Below are 25,556 nucleotides of genomic sequence, written 5' to 3'. Positions count from 1 at the left end.
ATTAAGACTATTTATGAAGTTGCTTTATTGTAAATTTGCCTTGGAGCAATTAAAACTGATTGGTAAAGTGCACACAAAAATAAAAATAAAATTCATATTTTATACCGTAACCTACTGCAACATATTCCTGATCCTGTCAAACAACAGAGACCTTGATAATCAGATGCACACTTGTTCTACCGCTACGAGTCTACTTTATCAATTATTTAAATGGAGTTAATAGTGGTTAGTGTGTAGTCTCTCTGCGTAATAAGCAACTTGAGAGTAATAAAGGCCACCGAAAACTTTCCAATTAATGAAAGGCATTCTATTAGCATGGGGTAATGCAAATTAGCTAGTTAAAAACAAGGAGTTAGGTTCAGGAAAGGAAAACCAAAACATTGTAATGCTATCTGTCTTACTGTTAAGTGTATTGTAAAGCTGTTCTTCTGTTATAAGGGGACAGGTCATCTTCACATTTAGTTACACTTAAGCCATAAATGTGTTTTGCTTTAGTCACTATAAATAATAAAGATTACTAAATAGAGAAATATTGAGAAATTCGATGGCCCTAACCCTACAATATGCTCTTCTTTGCCTTCATGTACAATCCAGACTATTTGTGATATATACACTGCTCAATAAAATTAAGGGAACACTAAGATAACACATCCTAGATCTGAATGAATGAACTAATCTTATGAAATACTTTCGTCTTTACATAGTTGAATGTGCTGACAACAAAATCACACAAAAATGATCAATAGAAATCAAATTTATCAACTCATGGAGGTCTGGATATGGAGTCACACTCAAAATCAAAGAGGAAAACCACACTACAGGCTGATTCAACTTTGATATAATGTCCTTAAAACAAGTCAAAATGAGGCTCAGTAGTGTGTGTGGCCTCCACATGCCCGTGTGACCTCCCTACAATGCCTGGGCATGCTCCTGATGAGGTACTCCTGGACAGTCTGTGATGCAATGTGACATTGGTGGATGGAGCAAGACATGACGTCCCAGATGTGCTCAATCGGATTCAGGTCTGGGGAACGGGCGGGCCAGTCCATAACATCAATGCCTTCCTTTTGCAGGAACTGCTGACCCTTTCCAGCCACATGAGGTCTAGCATTGTCTTGCATTAGTAGGAACTCAGGGCCAACCACACCAGCATATGGTCTCACAAGGGGTCTGAGGATCTAATTTCGGTACCTAATGGCAGTCAGGCTACCTCTGGCAAGCACATGAAAGGCTGTGCGGCCCCCCAAAGAAATGACACCCCACACCATTACTGACCCACCGCCAAACCGGTCATGCTGGAGGATGTTGCAGGCAGCAGAAAGTTCTTCATGGCATCACCAAACTGTGCCAATCTTGGTGTTCTCTGGCAAATGCCAAATGTCCTGCACGGTTTTGGGCTGTAAGCACAACCCCCACCTGTGGATGTCGGGCCCTCATACCACCCTCATGGAGTCTGTTTCTGACCATTTGAGTGGACACATGCACATTTCTGGCCTGCTGGAGGTCATTTTGCAGGGCTCTGGCAGTGGTCCTCCTTGCACAAAGGTGGGGGTAGCGGTCCTGCTGCTGGGTTGTTGCCCTCCTATGGCCTCCTCCACGTCTCCTGATGTACTGGCCTGTCTCCTGGTAACGCTTCCATACTCTGGACACTATACAGACAGACACAGCAAACCTTCTTGCCACAGCTTGCATTGATGTGCCATCCTTGATGAGCTGCACTACCTGAGCCTCTTGTGTCTCATGCTACCACTAGAGTGAAAGCACTGCCGGCATTAAAAAGTGACCAAAACATCAGCCAGGAAGCATAGGAACTGAGAAGTGGTCTGTGGTCACCACCTGCAGAACCACTTCTTTATTGGGGGTGTCTTGCTAATTGCCTATAATTGATTGTCAATCAGTGTTGCTTCCTGAGTGGACAGTGTGATTTCACAGAAGTGTGATTAACTCGGAGTTACATTGTGTTGTTTAAGTGTTCCCTTTATTTTTCTTTGAGCAGTGTATTTTCATTATGGGCAATGTAAGAACAGCTTGACTATTTTTGATGCATCATACTTCTGATCTGCTCATCAATGGGCCTTTTCCACAGGGTTATTATTCCTGTGTTAAAGACCCAGTGATCAGCCAACGAATGACAACTCATTTGTATTGCTGCACATCTTCTTGCGTAAAAAGGAGATTTGAGGCTGACAATGATGTAAATAACGTGAAGGCCCACAAATAAAACAGCGATTGAGCTGTGTAAAGGATCTTTTTCACAAGCATCAATCTACTTGATCAGTACTTGTACCAGGCAGCGAACTGCCTGTCTATGAGGAGCCTATCACCTTAAAGGGGTTATCCAGGAATAGAAAAACACAACTAATTTCTTTCAAAAACAGCTCCACGTCTGTATCCAGGTTGGGTGTGGTTTTACAACTTGGCTCCATTCACTTCAATGGAACTGAACTACAGAACCACATCCAACCTGGAGGCAGACAGAGAGCGGTTTTTGATAGAAAACCTGGTTTAAAGGGGTACTCCCATGAAAAACTTTTTTTTTTTTTTATCAACTGGTGCCTGCCAGAAAGTTATACAGATTAGTAAATTACTTCTATTAAAAAATCTTAATCTTTCCAGTACTTATTAGCTGCTAAATACTACAGAGGAAATGGTTTTCTGTTTGGAACACAGAGCTCTCTGCTGACATCATGACCACAGTGCTCTCTGATGACATCTCTGTCCATTTTAAAAACTGTCCAGAGTAGGAGAAAATCCTCATAGCAAACATATGCTGCTCTGGACAGTTCCTAAAATGGACAGAGATGTCAGCAGAGAGCACTGTGGTCATGATGTCAGCAAAGAGCACTGTGTTCCAAAAAGAAAACCATTTCCTCTGTAGTATACAAACCCTAAAAAGTACTGTAAAGATTAAGATTTTTTAATAGAAGTAATTTACAAATCTGTTTAACTTTCTGGCACCAGTTGATAAAAAAAAAAAAAAGTTTTCCACTGTAGTTACCCCTTCAACTCCCCTTATAGTCCAAAGTTGTTAAGTTTTGCAAGATAAATAGACTAAAGTTAACTGCACCTGCCAACTTCAGCAGATTTAGCTGACTGTCTAAATTGTATGGTGGTCTCCCAACTCTCCCCAACAGATGATGCCAGTGGGAACAAAGGTCGGGCATGTTGGATTTTTACCACTCATTTACCACCAGAGCTGTCTGGCTATGGCTTAGCCCTCTGTTGTTAACTGTTAGCCAAGTAAACACTCAGCTAACCCTTGCAGAAAGTGTAGGAACTCCTTAAAGGGGTACTCCAGATGGTTCCAGAAAGTTAAACAAATTTGTAAATTACTTCTATTTAAAAATCTTAATATTTTCAGTACTTATCAGCTGCTGTATGCTCCAAAGGAAATTGTATAGTTATTTTTAGTCTTATCACAGTGCTCTCTGCTGATACTTCTGTCTGTGGCAGGAAGTGTTCAGAGCAGTAGAAAAACCTCATAGCAAACCTCTCCTGCTCTGGACAGTTCTTTGTAAGGACAAAGGTGGTACTGTGATCAGACCGGAAAGAGCTATGAAACTTTCTCTGGAGCATACAGTAGTGGATGAGTACTGGAAGGATTCATTTTTTTAAATAGAAGAAAATTAGAAATGTGTATAATTTTCTGGCATCAGTTGCTTTGATATTTTGTTTCCTCCGGAGTAACCCTTTAACACATGAATACCCAAACTTTAGCTTGTCTACATATAAAAACTGCAATAACTTGATTACCAAATGATCACCCCACACCTGCATGATGTATTTGTGTTAAAATTATAAATGAAAATAAGCTGGACTGCAGGTTGATAGGTAGGAATTCTCAGGAAGACAACTCTACTAGGACATATGGATGTCATGGAGGGAAATCCCCTTCTTGGACCAGCTAGAAAGATTATCCAATTTGTACGAACAGCTTCTGTTCATGAGCTAATCTTGTAGTAAATGTAATGATGCATTATCCAAGACGTATATGGATATTAATCTTTACTGAATCTTGTTATGTAAGTTAACATTATCCTATTTTTCTCTTTCTAGTTTTACAAATGCTTCCTGTTACTCTTCCACTGTCCCCAGTCATCACCCATTAATGGGAAATCCCTGTGTCAATCTAACCTAACTGTTATTCAGCTCAACCAAAGACTCAACAGCACTGTGGTCCCTAAGCAAACACTGATCCCAGGAGGCACTGAGAAGGTTTCATTCATATTAAATAAAGATAAGGAAACATCTGATACAAACCAACACATCTCAAAGCAAAATAAAGACAATTCTGTTTTGTGAATTCCTTTAGACATTTATTAAATATGAATCAAAGAAATGACGGCCATGTAAGATTTGCTATGCGGCAACTGAAAGCATGTCAATACCGTTTGGATAACGTTGTCACGATACGTACATGGAGTGTAGATTGGTATGTACAGCTGACAGAACCTAAGATGGATCAAGTTTGGTAACAATGGGATTTCTAATGAACAAAATAATAATCCCAAAAAGCTGCCTGTGCCCTTGTTTTTTTGCACACATAAAAGTCTGTCGTAGAAATGGCTATGCAATAAGAGATGAGATAGCTCAAACGTCTCTAGGACAAAAAGGATATGAGGTTAAATAAGTGAATCTCAAGAAAAAGAAAAGGAACGCTGCTCTCATGACTGCTCATAAGCAAAGTTATTTATTATTAGTTGTATGCATGTAACAAATATGTCTTAATGTTCTACATTTTAGCCAGACAAGGGAAAATAAAAGTAAATAAAAAACTTTTAACATAACTTTATTCTTTTATGAGTTATTTACAAGTTTCTGACCACTTATAAAATGTGTTCAATGTGCTGCCCATTGTGTTGGATTGTCAATGCAACCCTCTTCTCCCACTCTTCACACACTGATAGCAACACCGCAGGAGAAATGTTAGCACAGGCTTCCAGTATCCGTAGTTTCAGGTGCTGCAGAATGGGCAAAACAAAAATTGGAACAGGACCCTCAGTTTACGCAGAAGATATTGTTCAGTGATGAGGGAAACTTTTATGTGAATGGTGAAGTTAACAAACAAAACCACCGCTATTGGTCTGACACTAACCCACATTGGATAGATCCCTCCAAAACTGTTGGAACACAAAAATTGATGGTATGGTGTGATATATGGGGTACAAAGATAGTGGGGCCATTCTTCATCAATGGAAACCTCAAGGCCACTGGATATGCGAAATTGCTACATGATGATGTGTTTCCCTCTTTATGCACTGAAGCTGGCACGTTCCCTGAGTTTTTCCAACAAGCTGGTGCACCAGCACATTATGGGTGTCAGGTCCGAGCATTCCTAGATGAACAGTTTCCTGGAAAGTGGATTGGTCGTCATGGGCCAGTTGAATGGCCCCCAAGGTCTCCCGATCTGACCCCCTTAGACTTTTATCTTTGGGGTCATCTGAAGGCAATTGTCTATGCTGTGAAGATACGAGATGTGCAGCACCTGAAACTACGGATACTGAAAGCTTGTGCTAGTATTTCTCCTCCGGTGTTGCTATCAGTGTGTGAAGAGTGGGAGAAAAGGGTTGCATTGACAATCCAACACAATGGGCAGCACATTGAACACATTTTATAAGTGGTCAGAAACTTGTAAATAACTCATGAAAGAATAAAGTTATGTTAAAACCAAGCACATCATTGTTTTTCTTGTGAAATTCCCAATAAGTTTGATGTGTCACATGACCCTCTTCCTATTGAAAAATACAAAAGTTGGATTCAAAATGGCCAACTTCAAAATGGCCGCCATGGTCACCACCCATCTTGAAAAGTTTCCCCCCTCACATATACTGATGTGCCACATACAGGAAGTTAATATCACCAACCATTCCCATTTTATTAAGGTGTATCCATATAAATGGCCCACCCTGTACAATATATTAATGAATAAAACCTGACATATACACACAAGACTGGTAAGTGCAGAAAGATTTATTGCGTACTGGATTTGTTTTATCTGTTTATTCTATACCTGTATACTTACCTGGCATCCTAGTGAAAGACATTGGCACCTGATTTCAATGGTGTAGCAGGCAGCTCTGTGTTATGTAGTGCATTGCCCATTCATCTTGCTTTTAGTGCTTTTATTGTCAAAGATCCTTATGCCATCTAAGAAACTTGTGGTATGTAAAAATGGAGGTGAAATAAAGTCTGTTCTGTGTGAAAGTAAAATTTGTGTTGTTCTGCACAGCATAGTAAAAATTGAGCCTTGTGCACCACACTATGATGTTGGCTCAAGTGGTCAGGGGCAGCATACAAATATCCCTCATGCTTTCCATGTGCCGATGTGCCTCATACCTCGGTGACATTGCGCACCAAGTCTGATAGGCCCTGCTGGGACTTTCCACAGTATTTTGCATAGTTCTGTGATATTTCTTTACCAAGAGGTGCTTAGTATATCGGATAGATATTGCAGCAGGTAAATAAGTGTGATAAATGAATTGCATTAGCAGGATTCAGATAGATGTCTCTTATAGTAAAATATTTGGACATAAAAAAAACAAACAAACAAACATACAATTTGAAAGAAAAAAAAAAAGGGATGGACTTGAAGAATGGAAAGATGCTTTTTTTAGAAGGGGCTATCCAGGGAAAAAGTTTTTTTTTTATATATCAACTGGCTCCAGAAAGTTCAACAGATTTGTAAATTAAACAACCAAAGAACACGTAGGTGCACTCACCGCAAAGCAGAGACTGTCGGGTCTGGAGGTCCGATGGCGGGATGCCGGGTCACGGCATAGGCGCTGGGAGGCTACGCCGGCAGTTTCGCATGTAAGTGCGTGCTTCTTCCGGCCTCGAGGCCGGAAGAAGCGCGCACTTACGTGCGAAACTGCCAGCATAGCCTCCGAGCACCACACTTCGCCAGCGCCTATGCCGTGGTCCAGCATCCCGCCAGTTGATATATAAAAAAGTTTTTTTTTCTGGAATACCCCTTTAAAGGGGTACTCCGGTGAAAACCTTTTTTCTTTTAAATCAACTGGTGGCAGAAAGTTAAACATATTTGTAAATTACTTCTATTAAAAAATCTTAATCCTTCCAGTACTTATTAGCTGCTGAATGCTACAGAGAAAATTCCTTTCTTTTTGGAACACTGATGACATCACGAGCACAGTGCTCTCTCCTGACATCTCTGTCCATTTTAGCAACCATGCATAGCAGATGTATGCTAAGGGCAGCATGGTGGCTCAGTGGTTAGCACTACTGCCTTGCAGTGCTGGGGACTTGGGTTCAAATCCCACTAAGGACAACAATAAATAAAGCGTTATTATTATAATAACGTCAGCAGAGAGAACTGTGCTCGTGATGTCATCAGAGAGCATTCCAAAAAGAAAATAATTTCCTCTGTAGTATTCAGCAGCTAATAAGTACAGGAAGGATTAAGATTTTTTAATAGAAGTAATTTACAAATATGTTTAACTTTCTGCCACCAGTTGATTTAAAAGGAAAAAGGTTTTCACCGGAGTACCCCTTTAAGCCTTGTTGATTCTTCCCTCAGTAGACATAACTTTGCTTATGAGCAGTGTAGAAATGAATATGGCACCAAAAGTAATAGCATGTCAGAACAAGGGGACTTTATTGTGTGTGACAGATGACTATGTAAGGTTTAGATTACATTGATTTTGTGTGCATAATCTATAGATGTGCTTCCAATATCATAAAACGTGTCCCAGTAAAAGTAATGTCTCATAATAAACAGTATTGTTCTGGTGTAATGATTTTCTAGACATTTTTAGGAAGAGTTTTTGGCTCAGCTGTAGAGGAAATCGAATGTCACATTTCTCTAGCAGCATGCCTGAATTAATCTAATAAAACATCACTTACTTCACATATACTATTGATTTCTAAAAAGGTAAAATATTATTACTGGCATGGATATGAAAAGTAGCTGTAGAACAAATAAAGTGTTGTGTTCTTCTGCTTATATGTTGTTGGCAGTATAAGACAACCACTGTCCCTATTATTAGGGCATAGGCATGTTATAGGGAGATGTCCCTGCTGCTGCTCTGAATGACTCCGCATGGATTTTAATAGGTGTCCTGCAATACTATTTCCCCCTTATGATTCTGCCCTGAGCTTGTAAAACTTTAAACAGCATGGGGGGGATTTATCAAAACCCGTGTGGAAAGGTTAACCAGGTGCCCATAGTAACCAATCAGATTGCTTCTTTTATTTTTTTAAAGGGGTACTCCCCATGAAAAGATTTTAATTTAAATTAGCTGGTCCCAGAAAGTTAAACAGATTTGTAAATTAAAGGAATATGGATACCGCTCTCACCAGCGCCGGACACCTCTCACACCTGTGCTGCGGACTTCCGGCACCACCTCCGGCAACTCCTTATGCTAGAAAGAACTCCGTCCGGCACCAAGGTATGGGGTAAAAAAGGCTTGTCTTTATTTATTCCACTGCAGGATACATACAGATAAAGATGTCTGACGCGTTTCGCCCTTTACAGGGCTTAATTACTTCTATTAAAAAAATCTTAATTCTTCCAGTACTTATCAGCTGCTATATGCTTCACAGGAAGTTCTTTTATTTTTGAATTTCTTTTCTGTCTGACCACAGTGCTCTCTGCTGACACATCTGTCCATTTTAGGAACTGTCCAGAGCAAGATAGGTTTGCTATGGGGATTTTCTCCTACTCCGGACAGTTCTTAAAATGGACCGAGGTGTCAGCAGAGAGCACTGTGGTCAGACAGAAAAGAAATTCAAAAAGAAAAGAATTTCAAAAGGAGCATATAGCAGCTGATAAGTACTGGAAGGATTAAGATTTTTTAATAGAAGTAATTTACAAATCTGTTTAACTTTCTGGCACCAGTTGATTTAAATAAAAATTAAAGAAGCTATCTGGTTGCTATCAGCACCTCGTCAACTTTTCCTCTACACAGGTTTTGATAAATTATAAATTTCCCCTTATGTCCCATCTTTGTAAATATTTTTTTTTTCTCTGATGCATCAAAATTATGCTAGTTTAACACGGCCATTTGCATCCGACCCGTTAAGACCCTGAAACGGGTTAGACGCAAACAGCTACTGTCGGGTCCCGGTGGCTCCCATTCACTTGTATGGGGCCCGTCGGTGATCTGGTAATAAACGAGAATTTAGCAGAGAAAAAAAATAGTGCTTGCCACGTTTTTTCTCCGCTAAACTTGATGGAACTGCCGATGGAGCTCCCCCTAACGGAGCCGGATGGCAGTGTGAACAAGCCACTTTGCAGCTATATCTCTGATGCAGATTTATTTGTCTTGATGGCCGCAGAAAAAGAAAACATGCGTAGCCTCTCTTAGTCATACCCTTTCCATTAAACCCCTACTGCCTTCTACATGCATTTCATAGGTTAGCAAAAAAAAATAAAAAAAAATGAGGGCTAAATGGAAAGGAATATGGCAGCTGTATCACTTTACATGGGTTTTGTGTGTTGTCCATTACCAGGTAAACATATAGATTGACAGAGGAACTTTAAAAACAAAACAATAGGATATTTTCCTAAGGGCATGTTTACATGGGCATAATCCGACATAATATCCACGCCAAAAACCATGCAGTGTCAGTGTTGAAAACCTGGCTTCATTTGACTTCAATGCAAGAAGGGAAACCACGTAGAAAAGAAATGACATGTCCCTTCTTTTTCGTGCGATTAGGCATTGAAACATCCATTGAAGAGCCACTGCACATCAGTGCGGATTACACCCCTGTGCATATGGCTAATGAAAAATGGTCCAATACAAAATATAAGTGAAAATGACCATATCCTTTAATACAACAACAGGACAACCACCAATGATAATGACCTAAAATCCAACATTGTAGAGAAACTGTAAAACCCCGAGTGGCCTCCTCGAATGACATATTATCAGCTCTTCATGAGTTATCTTGTGCCAGCAAATGTTTACTGACCATTATTACATTTGCACACTCTGAATTACATATAAATGAGTATAGTTGGAACTGGCATTGTAATAGTTGCATTAAGATTCGTCGCTGAGCATTTGTAACACTGTTGGGACCAACATTATTGAACGTATCAAAAGACTTTGCATAAAAGGCAAGCCGAGGGTCTTATTATTCTAGGAATTTCTTCGTTTTTATTCTTATTTTGAAAGGATCCTCAAACCGAAATCGTGTCTCACTACAAAAGTGCAATGCCTTATAATACAGAGGATGGATGTATTTAAAAGAAAAAGGTTCCTTTATGGACATGTAAATGCAAAAGCTGTATAAAGGACCAAAGACGTTTCGAGCAGCATGACAGTGGCTTTCATCTTAAGCAGTTTTACTATTTGCTTGACTGTAAGATTTTAATATGCGGATTCTATATATTCCATGTAACATAGAACCACAGATATCCAGCTCCTGCCGATTGCAGCCACTTTGTTATCATTACACGCCACTTATAGGTACAGCAGAATGAGTCACATGCACAAATGACATGGGGTATCAAAAAGAATAGATTTATGTATATATGTAGTAAGGGCTAGCTTTTTTATCACATAATAATTGTGACACAGCATGTGGAAACAAGCATCTGTGACAAAGACAACAAAAAGCAAACCGACATAACCACAGATAAAATCTGTAGCAGTGAAAAACAATAGATTTTATATATTTGATATGTATGTCACATCACAGGATGACACATTTTACTAGCTGAACCAGGAGTTTATTGTGAGAAACCATGGAACGCTAAAATCTACAAGCTGGCGAGGATTTTACAATATTTTTACTGTCGCTTACTGTAAGCCCTTCAAAGTCATGTGCTACATGCGAAAATAAGCACAAGAACAGCAGATGGGATATGAGCCAGTGTCTCATTTAAAGCACTACTTACTGATCTGTAGGAGATGGTCTGCAAATAGCTGTAAAATGATGCAAAAAGGACATTCTACTGGGAGGACAGTGGGGGCCTAGTCAGCAGGTAACATATGGGATAGGTATTTTGGCAAACTTCATGCACAGTAGGCAAAATGGGCAAGAATGAATATTTTCAGATGTTATGCACTGTGGAAATTCACCCTATTTTTCCAGCAGATTGTGATATTTAATGTATAGTATTGTAAATAACATGTATAAGATATGCAATTCACAATGACAATCTAAAATTGTGTACATTTTAGATGTAAGGTATGTTATGACATGTTCTTATCATGCCTGGCTGTTATAGTGTATATCTTGATTTATAAAATGTTAGAATGTGAACATTTCCTTCTGTGCAAAAAAAGAAAAAAAGAAAGTAAACTTTTGAGTATTGGACGTTGTGTATTTGTCTTATATTGCTCAACATGCACAATGTGTCAGATATCTCTGAACTAAAGTAGCAATTACTATTTGACCCTTCAGGACTAAAGCTGAGCAGCAGTGACCAGGATAGGACGCTCTTATTATCAATAGCTAGAGCAGTGTTTTCCAAAGTGTGCCTCCAGCTGTTGCAAAATGACAACTCCCAGTATGCTTGGACAGCCATTGGCTGTCCAAGCATGCAGGCAGTTTAAGTTTTGCAACAGCTGGAGGAACACTGTTTGGAAAACACTAGGCTCGAGAGCCGAATGGCTTTGTAAATGACAACGTAGTAAACTGACCTGAAAAAAAAAAAATTCTTCCATATATATGTAAATCGTTTAAATAGTACACTTTTAGCAGTGCTAGGCTACCCGGAATAAGGGTGCATTCACGCCACGTTTTTGCAATACAGTTCCCGTATACATTTTCAATGTGAAGACCATATGGAACCGTATTGAAAACCGTATGCATTGACTCTCCATTGAAAACCGTATGCCAAAAGATGCATCAGGTTGTGTCCATTTTGCATCCAGTCCAGTTTTGTCAGTTTTTTCCCTACCCAAAACCGTAGCCTACCACGGTTTTTGGTCCGGGTGAAAAACCGTATTAAACCGTATACTTTTTTTACATTACATTTTTCATTTTCACTGACCACTGTTCCAAAAATCTGTCAGACACCTGTAGGGTGTAAATGCTCACTGCACCCCTTCTTACATTCTGTGAGGGGTGTAGTTCCAAAATAAGAAACTCACTGTAAACCCCCGCCCGTGTGATTGTACCCTGTACATTCACATGGGGGGGGGGGGGGGGGGACGTCCCGCTGTTGCAAAACTACAACTCCCAGCATGCAAACTACAACTCCCAGAGGCATACTACTACAACTTCCAGCATGCCCTTTGGCTGCCCGTGCATGCTGGTTGTTGTAGTTATACAACAGCTGGAGGCACACTGGTTGCAAAACACTGAGAGTTTGTTACTTAACTCATTGTTTCCCAACCCATGTGCCTCCAGCTTTGGCAAAACTACAGCTCCCAGCATGCATGGTTTGTCAAGTATGTGCATGCTGGCAGTTATAGTTTTGCAGAAAACTATATAATAAGGCGAAAATATGATATATGGGGTGTCGTTAAAATATAACATTTATTAGAATTTTATAAAAGCCACCAGATAGGAATTAGTGCAACCCAAATAGTGCAAAGTACTCATGAAACTCAATGGCCCATCATAGTTGGCCAATTGGTTTCACAAAAAAGCTGCTAGCTGCTCAATGACAAGCAGTGTCAATACATTCATAGTATAAAGAAACCACGCATATAGTAATTATGCTGTTATTCCCAATGCGTTTCTATCCACATGCAGCTAGCAATGCATAGGGACGTCCTCAGGGGAATCGTAGCAATGTAGCTCCAAAAGATATACATACAATTTATACCACTATTGAACCATCATGTGTATCATACATTTATAATAGATATCATAATAGATAGGCGGCCATCATCCCCACAGGTATTCTTCAAGTGATGTCAGAAGACCTGTATATGTAGGAGGAATCCAGCCTGCAGCACCCCCATATGTGAGACAAATCGCCAATCCTCCAATGGCAGGAAGCCGGGGAAGTAGCCCAGTACATAGTGTTGCTCGTGGCGGAGCCGGTTGAGAGTCTGAGGGGCCGCTATTTGGTTTTCTTGTGATCCGCTATAATCACATTTATTATAGTTATAGTTTTGCAACAGCTGGAGGCTCACAGGTTGGGAAACACTGAGTTAGGAAACAGACAATGTTTCCCAACCAGTGTGCCTCCAGTTTTTGCAATACTACAACTCCCAGCATGCCTAGACAGCCGAAGGGCATGCTGGAAGTTGTAGTTTTGCAGCAACTGGAGGAGAACAGTTTGGTGACCACTGTGTAGCCCTCCAGATGTTGCAAAACTCCAAGCATGCCCAGGAATGCTGGGAATTGTAGTTCGGCAACATCTGAAGGGCCAGATGTTACAGAACTACAACTCACAGCCTTCCTGGACTGTCTGGGCATGCGGAGAGTTGTAGTTTTGCAACATCTGGAAGTCTCCAAATTGTGGCCCTCCAGATGTTGCAAAACTACAACTCCCAGCATGCCCATACAGCCACTTTACAGCGACCTTCACTGCTGCCTCTGATGCCGCCGCCGCCACTGCATCCTCCACTTGCTTGCTGAAGATCCCGCTGTCTGCGCTGGTCCTGTGGTATGTCCCCACTGCAGCTCTCATCTTCCCCTGCTCTGCCCGGACTTCTAGGGGTGGGCAGAGCAGAGGAAATTAACTTTAACCCCCTCCACAGGGACCAATCACAGTGATCGGAGACCAGGACCATTAACAGATGGTCCCGGGGGGCTTGCAGAAGTTGTCTCCCGCTGGTAACAGCGGGACTTCTGCCTGTTAACCCATGCGATGCCACGCATCGCCGGGTTAACTGAATGACTTATATAAACGTCATGATGAGCAAACTACCAGCATAACATGACATTTATATTCAGAAAGTCATTTTGAGGGAAGGGGTTAAAGGGGACTAAAACTGGCCACACAAATAAGATTAAAGGGGTACTCCGGTGAAAAACTTTTTTTTTTAAATCAGCTGTTGCCAGAAAGTTAAACAGATTTGTAAATTACTTCTATTTAAAAAACGTAATCCTTCCAGTACTTATCAGCTGCTGTACACTACAGAGGAAGTTCTTTTCTTTTTGAATTTGTTTTTTATCTGACCACAGGCCTCTCTGCTGACACTGTCAGGAACTGTCCAGAGCAGGAGCAAATCCCCATAGCAAACGTCTCATTTCTACTGGAAGGATTAAGATTTTTAAATAGAAGTAATTTACAAATCTGTTTAACTTTCTGGTGCCAGTTCATTTAAAAAAAATAATAATAATAATTCACCGGAGTACCCCTTTAAAGTTGACACAAAAAGGGCTGATTTCAAGCAATTACTAAAAATGTTAAGCATATGGTCAATGACCACTGGCTGTCCACTGATAAAGAATCTTTCATCATTGGGTTAAACTTTATGCTTATGGCAATTACTGATCCCTTACCGATCCCTCACCACAATGCACAAGCACATTTTTGTAGTTTCTTAAAATAGGCCTGAATAAGGATGACATTTCTATGTTGATAGTGACATAGCTTGTATGAGTGTCAGATGTATGACTGATTGGCATCATGACCAATTTTAGCCTATTCTGACCTAAAAGTATTTAGGTCAGAATTTAGAATTTTTATTTGTAAGCCAAAACCAGAAGGGGGTAGCAATCTTTTTTCTATTAGGTATACTGTTTAGGTTCCACTTCTTATTTTGGCTAACAAATACTGATGTAAAATATTGATCAAAATACTGCTGTGTGAGACAGTGGACTTAAAGGGGTATTCCAACATAAAACACTTATTGTCAATGAGTCAATGTAATTTTTGGGCACTTATGGAGTAACATGATTTTTACTGTCCCCTTTTTTATTTCAATGAGCTGCAGTTGAATAGGGGGAGATCAGAACGTGATTGTCTGATCGCTAAAGAAATAATTTGATGTACACAGTATACTAAAGCATTAATACCTATCAATAAACTGGCATTGAATCTATAAGGCTAGGTTCACATCTCTGTCACTGTGGATTTTCTGCATTGTAATGTGAACGACTGGTAAAAATCTACACAAAAATGAACAATTCCATTCACATCCTGTGCATTTTATTGTGAATTTTGGGCTTGGGATTACATATATCCTTTGGCTGTGTATTTGGCACAACCTAACAGGCATTAAGTCATGGCAGGCTTGAAGGGCTTTGTTGCCATGGCAACTCAGTGGGGGTGATGGCATTCACAGGGTCTGATGGGCGAGACTTCTAAAGGGTTAAATAGCTGGGACTGCAGATTTCTTAGATGCCAGCTATTGCAACACGATATAGCCCCTGTAACCTGTGTATTCACCATAATAAAGAAGAATGTCATGGTAGCTTTGTGCAAGGTCAATTATGATGTTCACTTGTGTCTTAACAGTTACCGTATATACTCGAGTATAGGCCGAGTTTTTCAGCACGATTTTTCGTGCTGAAAACACCCCCCTCGGCTTATACTCGAGTGAACTCCCCCACCCGCAGTGGTCTTCAACCTGCGGACCTCCAGAGGTTTCAAAACTACAACTCCCAGCAAGCCCGGGCAGCCATCGGCTGTCCGGGCTTGCTGGGAGTTGTAGTTTTGAAACCTCCGGAGGTCCGCAGGTTGAAGACCACTGCGGCCTTCAACATCATCCAGCCCCCTCTCACCCCCTTTAGTTCTGAGTACTCACCTCCGCTCGGCGCTGGTCCGGTCCTGCAGGGCTGTCCGGTGAGGAGGTGGTCCGGTGAGGAGGTGGTCCGGTGAGGAGGTGGTCCGGTGGGATACTGGTTCCGGGCTGCTATCTTCACCGGGGAGGCCTCTTCTAAGCGCTTCGGGCCCGGCCTCAGAATAGTCACGTTGCCTTGACAACGACGCAGATACGTCGTTGTTAAGGCAACGGCTCTATTCCGGGCCGGAAGCGCGGAGAAGAGGCGCCCCCGGTGAAGATAGCAGCCCGGACCACCTCCTCACCGGACCACCTCCTTACCGGACAGCCCTGCAGGACCGGACCAGCGCCGAGCGGAGGTGAGTACTCAGAACTAAAGGGGGTGAGAGGGGGCTGGATGATGTTGAAGGCCGCAGTGGTCTTCAACCTGCGGACCTCCGGAGGTTTCAAAACTACAACTCCCAGCAAGCCCGGACAGCCGATGGCTGCCCGGGCTTGCTGGGAGTTGTAGTTTTGAAACCTCTGGAGGTCCGCAGGTTGAAGGCCGCAGTGGTCTTCAACCTGCGGACCTCCGGAGGTTTCAAAACTACAACTCCCAGCAAGCCCGGACAGCCGATGGCTGCCCGGGCTTGCTGGGAGTTGTAGTTTTGAAACCTCTGGAGGTCCGCAGGTTGAAGACCACTGAGGGCGAATGATGAGAAGAGGATGATGAAGGGGGGGGGGGGGGGTGTGGGGATGATGAAGGGGGGTGGGGATGATGAAGGGGGGGGGTGTGGGATGATTACAAGGGGATGATGAAAGGGGGATGTGTGGGATGATAAGGGGATGTGTGGGATGATGACAAGGGGATGATGAAGGGGGGATGTGTGGGATGATGACAAGGGGATGATGAAGGGGGGATGTGTGGGATAAGGGGATGTGTGGGATGATGACAAGGGGATGATGAAGGGGGGATGTGTGGGATGATGACAAGGGGATGATGAGGATGTTAATGACGGGTCTGGATGATGACAGGGGGGGATGAGGTATTTCCCACCCTAGGCTTATACTCGAGTCAATAACTTTTCCTGGGATTTTGGGTTGAAATTAGGGGTCTCGGCTTATACTCGGGTCGGCTTATACTCGAGTATATACGGTAATTACTTTTCTTAATTCCTCACTTATATAAAAAAAAATGTATTCCACAAAGCAAATGGTACAGTAGCGAGGTGCCTAAAACTTAACTCTTATTGGGGTATCTAAAAAACACCGCACTAGTGCTCAAAATTAAATCAACAACCCAAAAACCATATTAGTAATGGTTAAAACTGACCGGGTTTACTCATGCTTGTAACCTTGTTGTTGCCCATAGCAACCAAAACTCGGTCCTCAGTATTTACCGGTGATAAGACCGTTTTCAGATCTACATTATCACCATAGACTATTGACCAATTGTGGCTCTCAACGCGTTTCTACAGCGATTACGTGGTTTCCATTTGCCAGAGCAACTGTAAGGGAAGACATTTCGCTAAGTGGTACTTACGATTCCATGCCCGGTCAATATCTCACGGACGAAGCACTAACCTGCAGTGGCGGGGGGCCGTATAGTTACAGCGGCTGCCTTGCGCTTCCGTGTCGGAGATCCTGGCATCATATCCGGTTGCCTGGCCGTCGCTTCACAACACCACGCCTAACCCAGGGGAGGAGACTTTGACAGACTGTTACTTCAAAAAGAATGTTGATGGATTCATAAATTAGACACAGTTGCCCCAAAGGGTCTCAATGACCAGCTAAATTTCGCTTGTATTTTAGAATATAATTACAGACTGTAAGTGGCACCTCCCCCCCTTGTCTAACGGTGATTCTAGGAAGTTAGTGGAGGGCTGTAGCTAGTCTTGAGTTAATATCGACGAATAGAATGGGGCGCGTTAGGCAAGTAGGAGGTTCAGGAGTGGGGCCGTCCTTTTCAGGGCGTCACATCCTGCCTAGGTGTTAGGCCAAATCATAGTTACAATAGGGCCAAGAAAGGTCCCCTAAGCTCCCGCTTACTACCCTCCCCCATCAGGTCCTGCCCAGGGAGAGTGCCACTATAGTTGACTGGAGACATCCCAAGCTCTATGCCTCTGCCATAATAGATTGTTTCTCAGTGTTCAAAAGCCCCCTTCTATAATCTAATCTTTTATAATAATGTTTTTTCCCCCTCCCTCCTTCCTCTCATTATCCCTTGGTTTCTTATTATGTTGGATTCTATTGCCTTATACATAGGACTGTTTGACCTTCATCATAGATTTTGGTACCTAGTGCCCGTCTAATTAAATAATGGGGCACATATTACACTATGGTATAAGGCAAATTATTATGGATGGAATGCAGGGTGCCTTTATAGCTATTTATCTAATCTATGACTAGGTTTATTATACTAGATATTTAATTCACATTTTGGCCAGGTGCCTATATAGACATATCCTAGCATAAATATGGATACTACTAAAGATTTATGCATATTCCCTCTCCCCTTATGAAATAATCGGGTGTTACACATAACATGTATCCTCATGTGCAGCCATCACATATGCATGAGAGGCTTTTAGGACTTCAGGTATATTCTATATTACGGCATTTCAGCACTTAGTAATCAATAGTGGTCAAAATCACGTGACATTATGTTTTTACCCGGCCAGCATGAGTCTTACTTGTGGTCCCTGCACAACTGCAGCATCATAGGGTGTGCGGCCCGGCGACTGGATATGATGCTAGATGCCAGGATCTCCGGCACGGAAGCGCAAGGCAGCCGCTGTAACTATACGGCTCCCTGCCACTGTGGGTAAGCGCTCCGTCCATGAGATCCTGACCAGGCATGGAATTGTAAGTACCACTTAGCGGAGTGTCTTCTCTTACAGGTACGCAAATCGAAACAAATGCTCACAGATCCATGCAAATGTGTTTTTTCCCCTAGGTTACCACTGTAATGGAATAGGACATAGTGATTTACATTGTAGGAATAGATATTGACACTAGGTATGTTATGCTGTTTTTCATTATAGGACATTGGAAGCATAGGATTCCTGCCAAATTAACAGACAACTGGTCTGATTGGTGCTCAGTTCTGAATTTTTATTTAGATCTATATCATACTTACCCTGTATCTTAGTGTACAAATGCACTGAATAATATAACATTTGGACTGACCTAGTAACTGGCTATTAAGTTGGTCTCTCCTGAGGACGCCACGTAATCGTGGTAGAAATGCGTGGAGAGCCACAATTGGTCAATAGTCTATGGTGATAATATAGGTCTGAATACGGTCTTATCAGCTGTAAATACTGAGGACCGAGTTATGGTTGCTATGGGCAACAACAAGCCCGGCGACAAGCATGAGTAAACCCGGTCAGTTTCAACCATTAATAATATGATTTTTGGGTTGTTGATTTAATTTTGAGCACTAGTGTGGTGTTTTTTAGATACCCCAATAAAGGTTAAGTTTTAGGCACCTCCTCCCTGTACCATTTGCTTTGTGGAGTACATTTTTTATATAATTTAATAACTGGGAGTTTATTGACCCCTTGTAGGTTGTTATGTAATACCTTGAAAGTTTACTGTTGTTAATTCCTCACTTAGGCAACGTTCACACATTGCAAAATAAAAACAGAATTTATTTGAATGGGTTTAGAAAGGAGCATGTGTTCTAATAAAGTCTATAATAAAGCAGCTGAGAGAAATTGCATGAGAAACTTTCTTAAACCAATGTGTGGACTGACAACCGCTTTTCCATAGACTTGGAACACATTCTAAAAAATTTTATTTTACTGCAGTATTTCTGTTTTCACTTTACACTGTGTAAACTTAGCTTTAGGTTGGCAAACCACCAATATCGATTTCACAAGAAACACAAGTGTTTATTACCCGTCAGTGATGGTGTTCACTTGACTACTGCAGCCAATCACTGGCCTCAGCAGAAAGACTAACTTGTACAGCACATGACCATAGAGGCCAGTGATTGGCTGCAGTGGACACATGGATGTATAAGACACCACTAGTTCAGAAAACTAAACTGGTTGGAATAATCGAAGAAACAACCGGGGGGTGCTGGGGATTTAGCAGTTAAGTAACGTTTTTTTTAATTTAATAGAATTCCTGTTGCCAGTTTGATAACCCATCTAAACCATTAAATAAATCCTTTCACATCTATGAGAGTACGAGGTGTTCTGCAGAATCTTGTAGCTTTACATAAATATGAACCCATGCAAATCTGGGCATATGCCATGATAAGGATCTAAGAAGAATTTTACATCAGTAAAGCTACTTTGCAAAGAAAAAAAATTGTGGGTGCTGCATAGAAGATGAAACATTGTGCAAAGGGAACAATCTATGAGTACAACTGAGTACTATTTATTTGAAAAGAAAACAAATAGTTCTACTTTTTATTGCTTTGTTGTTCTTACTGCCTTAAGCGTGTTAAAACTAATCTATATACCTTGTCTTGTGGAACTCATTGCATTCTTAATGTACCCTTGGGCACGGTAACATTGCTTGGAGTTAATGGATTTCCATACGAAGCTGAACTCTTCCCACTTACAAAATATTTTAGCACTTACTTGTAGTGGAAGAATTTAATTCTGTTTGGTATAATTACCTTTCAGTCAATAGGGGCCATTAGGCACTGCAGTCGAGGTTACAGTTAAAAGCTGCACTACGCCATTATTCAAGTGCAGAAGATGGCGTCATTAATCAATATGCTAAACCGACCTACCAATGAATCCTGAAGAGGGTGGATTGGGCTGGATCTTCTCATTGCTGTTTTCTTGGATTATTTTCCACAGCTCCCACGTGAATTTTGGGTGAAGAATGTAGAAAGGCTGGTTGGGATTTTTCTTCCGATGATGTTCATACGGTGGGAAAAGATTGTAGTCTGGTTTGTGGTACCACTGTATACAAAAAAGGTGAGGTTAATAAACCAAAAAATTTCACTTGTAGGGACTATAAATGCTTTCAATGAAATGCTTTAAAAAGCAAATGTGTTTGTGTGCAAGCAGCAGTATAGATAACAAAATACATCGTATAAGTACTGTACATGGTTGTATTTACTTTGTTCTCTTTATATGTTTAGAGCAGTGTAAATACAGGCTTACAAACAAAAAGATAAACTTAAAGGGGTTATCCAGCCTTAGAAAAAACAGAGCTGATTTCTTTAAAATGCTGCACCTCATTTGTCTGCAGGCTGTGTATGGTTTTGCAGCTCAGTACAGTGATCCCTCAACTTACAATGGCCTCAACATACAATAGTTTCAACATAAAATGGTCTTTTCTGGACCATTGTAACTTCAAACCAGACTCAACATACAATGCTACAGACAGTCCAGATCTTGGAAACGTGTCAATGGCCGGAAGAACTGACCAATCAGAATGGGCAATTTACTGGTAAGACACCTGTATTACTGAAGCATATGCACTGACTGGTGTCTGGTAGCGCCCCCTACAGTACGGGGAGGTATTACATGTTCTGTACACTTTACCTGTGCCAGGGTTAGCTGCTACTTTGGACACCAGGTGAGGTAGACTCCATGTTACTTTTTTAGGACATTGCGTGTTCTGTACAGGACACCGAAGAAGCTCCTGTCCTCTACATAGACGAGTGTTTCTCAAGCAGGGTGCCCACAACTGTTGCAAAACTACAACTCCCAGCATGCCTGGACAGCCTTTGGCCTTTTCCTGCTTGGGAAACACTGACATGGACAGTGATTTACAGCTCCCAGCAGATCTTTCTTACTTTTATATGTAAGGACTTGTTTTATCTATATTAGTTATCTACTTATTTTTCTTTAATTCTCACTTTTTCCTATTTTTGGATGACATTTTGGTGCCTTTAGAACCAGTTACCAGGTTTCCATAAGTTCTGGTCTCAACATACAATGGTTTCAACATACAATGGTCGACCCAGAACCGATTAATATTGTAACTTGAGGGACCACTGTAATAGTGAAGTGAATGAAGCCAAGTTGTAATACCACACACAACCTGCAGACAGGTGTGGTGCTGTTTTGTATGACATTAGCTATGTTTTCCTGTTACTGGATAACCCCTGCCAATCTGGTAAAATCATCTGGGTATCCTGCAATGTTGCATATAAACTACTATTCAATTATTCTGATCACATTTTGACAATTATACTCCCAGGTTATTCTGTAGAGCTGCCTTGAATGTGATTGGTGGTAAACATTCTTCACAATTATTACAATTTACAAACAACTTGACATGAATCGCAGGTAAACAAAAAAAAAAAAAAAATAGATAATTATTATTACGTTTTTGAGCTTTGCTTGACCAAGAGAAGACACATTGGAAAAGAAATTGAGATTCTGTAAAGCAGCAAAGTAATTTGAAGTTCCGACTGCATCTACATCATTATCTGAATCAATACAATGTTAGGGTATGTTCACTCTAACTGCAGCAAAAAACACCCCTAAAAACGTGTGGATCCATCTCCCATCTACTTCAACGCTGAATGTTTAAAAAAGTATGTGGTATTATAAAATAGCACTGAAGTTACTCTCCCTCCAATTTATTTGTGCACCCAGAAGTGTTCCCAGTGTTGCAATCCATAGATCCTTTTGAGACACCTCAAGTGATCTTCATATGATTATATTTCATCATGGACAGAACAGACGTTTTTTTTTTTTTTTTTCAAATCAACTGGCGCCAGAAAGATTAACAGATTTGTAAATTACTTCTATTAAAAAATCTCAATCTTTCCAGTACGTATCAGCTGCTGTGTGCTCCAGAGGAATTTGTATAGTTCTTTTCTGTCTGACCACAGTGCTCTCTGCTGACACCTCTGTCCGTGTCAGGAACTGTCCAGAGTAGGAGCACATCCCCATAGCAAACCTATCCTGCTCTGGATAGTTCACAGACAGAGGTGTCAGCAGAGAGCACTGTGGTCAGACAGAAAAGAACAACTCAACTTCCTCTGAAGTATACAGCAGCTGATAAATACTGGAAGGATTAAGATTTTTTTTATAGAAGTAATTTACAAATCTGTTTAACATTCAAGCAACAGTTGATAGGGAACATTTTTTTTCCACTGGAGTACCCCTTTAAGGAAGAAAAAAATGACACTCCTCTCTGTGTACATGTCCTTCAATAAAGCTTCAGTTCTGCTTGCAGCATGTAGTATAACTTAAAAAGTGAATTCGGGTAGAAGAGCTGTCATGGTGCACATCTACAATCTTGTATAATGATCTGATTGCTTCTCAGCATAATATCAAAAACTAACAGGTTGTTAGTATACATTTTGATCAAAAAGTACAAGCCCACTCGCCACGTCAAGGCCACCTATCCAGAGTGGGTCCCTAACGTCCCTAGCATAAAATGGCGCAGCACCGGGCGGCGACCACCACCGCCGCAACGCCAATGCCTTGTTCACACTGGTGTGGTGCGGGGCGGCGTCTGTTGCTGCCGTGGTGCTGTGTCTGCGGGCGGGTGCGGCCTATAGACTGGTTTGAGAGGCATTGGGGCCGCTCTGCCAGTGGGTCGCTCCCCCCCCCGTGGGCACCTGTGTCGCGGCGGTGGTGGTCGCCGCCTGGTGCTGCGCCATTTTATGCTAGGGACGTTAGGGACCCACTCTGAATAGGTGGCCTTGACGTGGCGAGTGGGCTTGTACTTTTTGATCAAAAATGTATACTAACAACCTGTTAGTTTTTGATATTATGCTGAGAAGCAATCAGATCATTATACAAGATTGTAGATGTGCGCTATGTCTGTATTCTACTCGAATTCATAACTTAAAAAGTACCTGTCACCAAATAAACTGTTCTGAACTAACTCAGATTATGTTCCCTAACTACTCCTAACACCCCTCCAGCCCTTAAAAAATTTCAGAGCTTTAAAAAGCTCTGTATCTTACCTTTCTTCTTGCTCACATGCAATTTCCCAGCAGCAGAAAGTGGGTGTTTCCCACTTTCACTGAAGCCTGCTAGGGTACCACTTCCACCCTCACGTGGTTGCAGTGCTGTGATGAATAGAAGACCTCAGGCTCTGTGCATGTTTCAGTCTGTGTTGCTATCAGTGAGGCTCTCCTTCAGCTTTCAGCCTGTGCAGCTTTCTGTGAGAATCTGTGGAGCTTTCACTTTCTGTGCAGCTGTCAATCAAGCTCAGTGTAACCAGAAGCACTTCCTGAGTTTGGACTTCTGCCAGGCCGGGAGGAGACCAAACTCACAGTATTAATTGTGGCAGGAAACAGAACAGAGCCACCTAGTGGCCGTTTTATTTTATTACATTTTAAACATATTTATGTTGATAATTTTAAAAGCAAGTGAATGGGAAAGTGTCTGCTAATTACACAAGGAGCACTATATTAAAAGTTTTATTTGGTGACAGGTACTCTTTAAACATCTTTCACATTAGATTCTTTACATAAACATAACTTCTGAGCTTCTCACTCAAAACTTGACACATTCAATCCCAAAGTCAATTTTTTTGGTGCAGTGTATCTATTCAATATACCACAGACAAGCTTTAGAGCAACTCCTTTCTGCCGCTCTTTGGTGGTGCTCACACACTTATGAGATCAGGTTCGGGACGCCAAGACACACGCCAGGACTGAAGTATGTGAGGGACTTTATCTCTAGAACCTTCAATCACTCCCATACTGTTATGTCACTGAGGCAAGGAAGTTCAGTTATACATCCCTCACATCTACTAGTTTACCTTATGCTTGCTTACCCTTAATATACCCCACGTTTTATGATGCAGTTATTTATTATCATTATTATCATCATTAATATAAAAAATAAAATAAAAAAAAAAGGGTTCTCTTACCATATGAAGGTCAGCATAATATGGAGATGGATCCCATGCAACTAAAGTGACATCTTTGTACAAAGAACTATCTGAAAAGTGGTGGCTTGGATTAGTAAGAATCTGCAATGTAAATAAACTCAAGTTAAAACTACAGAATTATTTGGTGGCAATTGCTCAACCAACAAAATAGAAGTCAAAAGCTAATTTACAAATTAGATGTCTCAGAAGTGTAAATCATCACCATATATCCATTATACACCAAATTAGGGACTTCAACGCATCTTATAAACCCACAATTTACATTCAGAATGCGCCAACCCCCAAATTATAATTAATTCTAATTTATGTTGAGGGCATTTAGCAATGCTGTACAGTATTCTCACTAGTATACAAGACTTTGTTAGTAAATACTATGTTAGTAAAACAAAGATAGTGTTTCTAAGGATTACTATAGCCTGCATTACATGAAAAACCCCTGTAAAGGAGTACCGCACAGTATATCATGCTGAGGAAGAAGAGTGCAATCCATACCCCATACTGCATCAACAATTTTCTGACACAAAATACTGTGTTAGTATATTCATATGTGGCAGATTTATTGTGTACATTTCAACATACATCTTAAAGGGGTTTGAAAATATCAGTGTAAAGGGACATAGAGGCTGTAGGAAGGTATAGAGGTAAAGGCGGGGACAGGGAGGCCAAGATGGAATCGATCCACCACCATAAGGAGCCTCCCCTTACCAGGAGCACAGTAACCAGCAATCAGTGCTTCCCTCTTCAGGCTCAATAAAGCGTTAGTTGGTTGCTTTACTCCCTTATACAAATGGCCTCATGGCAGAAGGGCCCCTGCTGGCCACCAACATCTTTTGGCTCACTCTGTGTGGGTTTTTCATCTTAAACATTAGAGGAACCATGATGTAAATGTCGGTCATGGTGCTCTGGTACTTAGCGCACCAGGACGTACATTTACGTCATAATCTTGTAGCGAGAGCAGGAGCTGCTACCGTGTTTCCCCGAAAATACACCCTACCCCGAAAATAGGCCCTAGCTGTATTATATATAGCTGTATTATATATAAGACCTAGGCCAGTGGTCTTCAACCTGCGAACCTCCAGATGTTGCAAACCACAACTCCCAGCATGCCCGGAGAGCCAACAGCTGTCCGGGCATGCTGGGAGT

General features: G+C 41.3%; 2 protein-coding genes across 6 annotated transcripts in view; one reads left to right on the top strand and one right to left on the bottom strand.

Moving 5' to 3' along the window:
* Window positions 1–4,822, top strand: part of LOC130355643 (pinopsin-like) — a 320,381-nt gene extending 315,559 nt beyond the window's left edge. The window contains exon 5 of the mRNA XM_056556042.1: window positions 4,057–4,822. Within this exon, the coding sequence (XP_056412017.1) occupies window positions 4,057–4,302 (246 nt within the window). The 3' untranslated portion in view covers window positions 4,303–4,822. The remainder of the gene's footprint in view (window positions 1–4,056) is intronic.
* ST6GAL2 (ST6 beta-galactoside alpha-2,6-sialyltransferase 2) overlaps window positions 1–25,556 on the bottom strand; it is a 155,465-nt gene that overhangs the window by 2,886 nt on the left and 127,023 nt on the right. For all 5 annotated transcript variants that reach the window (XM_056556037.1, XM_056556036.1, XM_056556039.1 and 2 more), the window contains 2 exons: window positions 24,393–24,494; window positions 20,329–20,503 (listed from right to left, as the gene is read on the bottom strand). In XM_056556037.1, the coding sequence (XP_056412012.1) occupies window positions 20,329–20,503; window positions 24,393–24,494 (277 nt within the window). The remainder of the gene's footprint in view (window positions 1–20,328; window positions 20,504–24,392; window positions 24,495–25,556) is intronic.

The sequence above is a fragment of the Hyla sarda genome, chromosome 2 (genome assembly GCF_029499605.1).
Source record: "Hyla sarda isolate aHylSar1 chromosome 2, aHylSar1.hap1, whole genome shotgun sequence".
Taxonomy (NCBI): Eukaryota; Metazoa; Chordata; class Amphibia; order Anura; family Hylidae; genus Hyla; species Hyla sarda.
The sequence above is the reverse complement of the archived record's forward strand: the minus strand, read 5'-3'. Positions and strand labels throughout refer to the sequence as shown.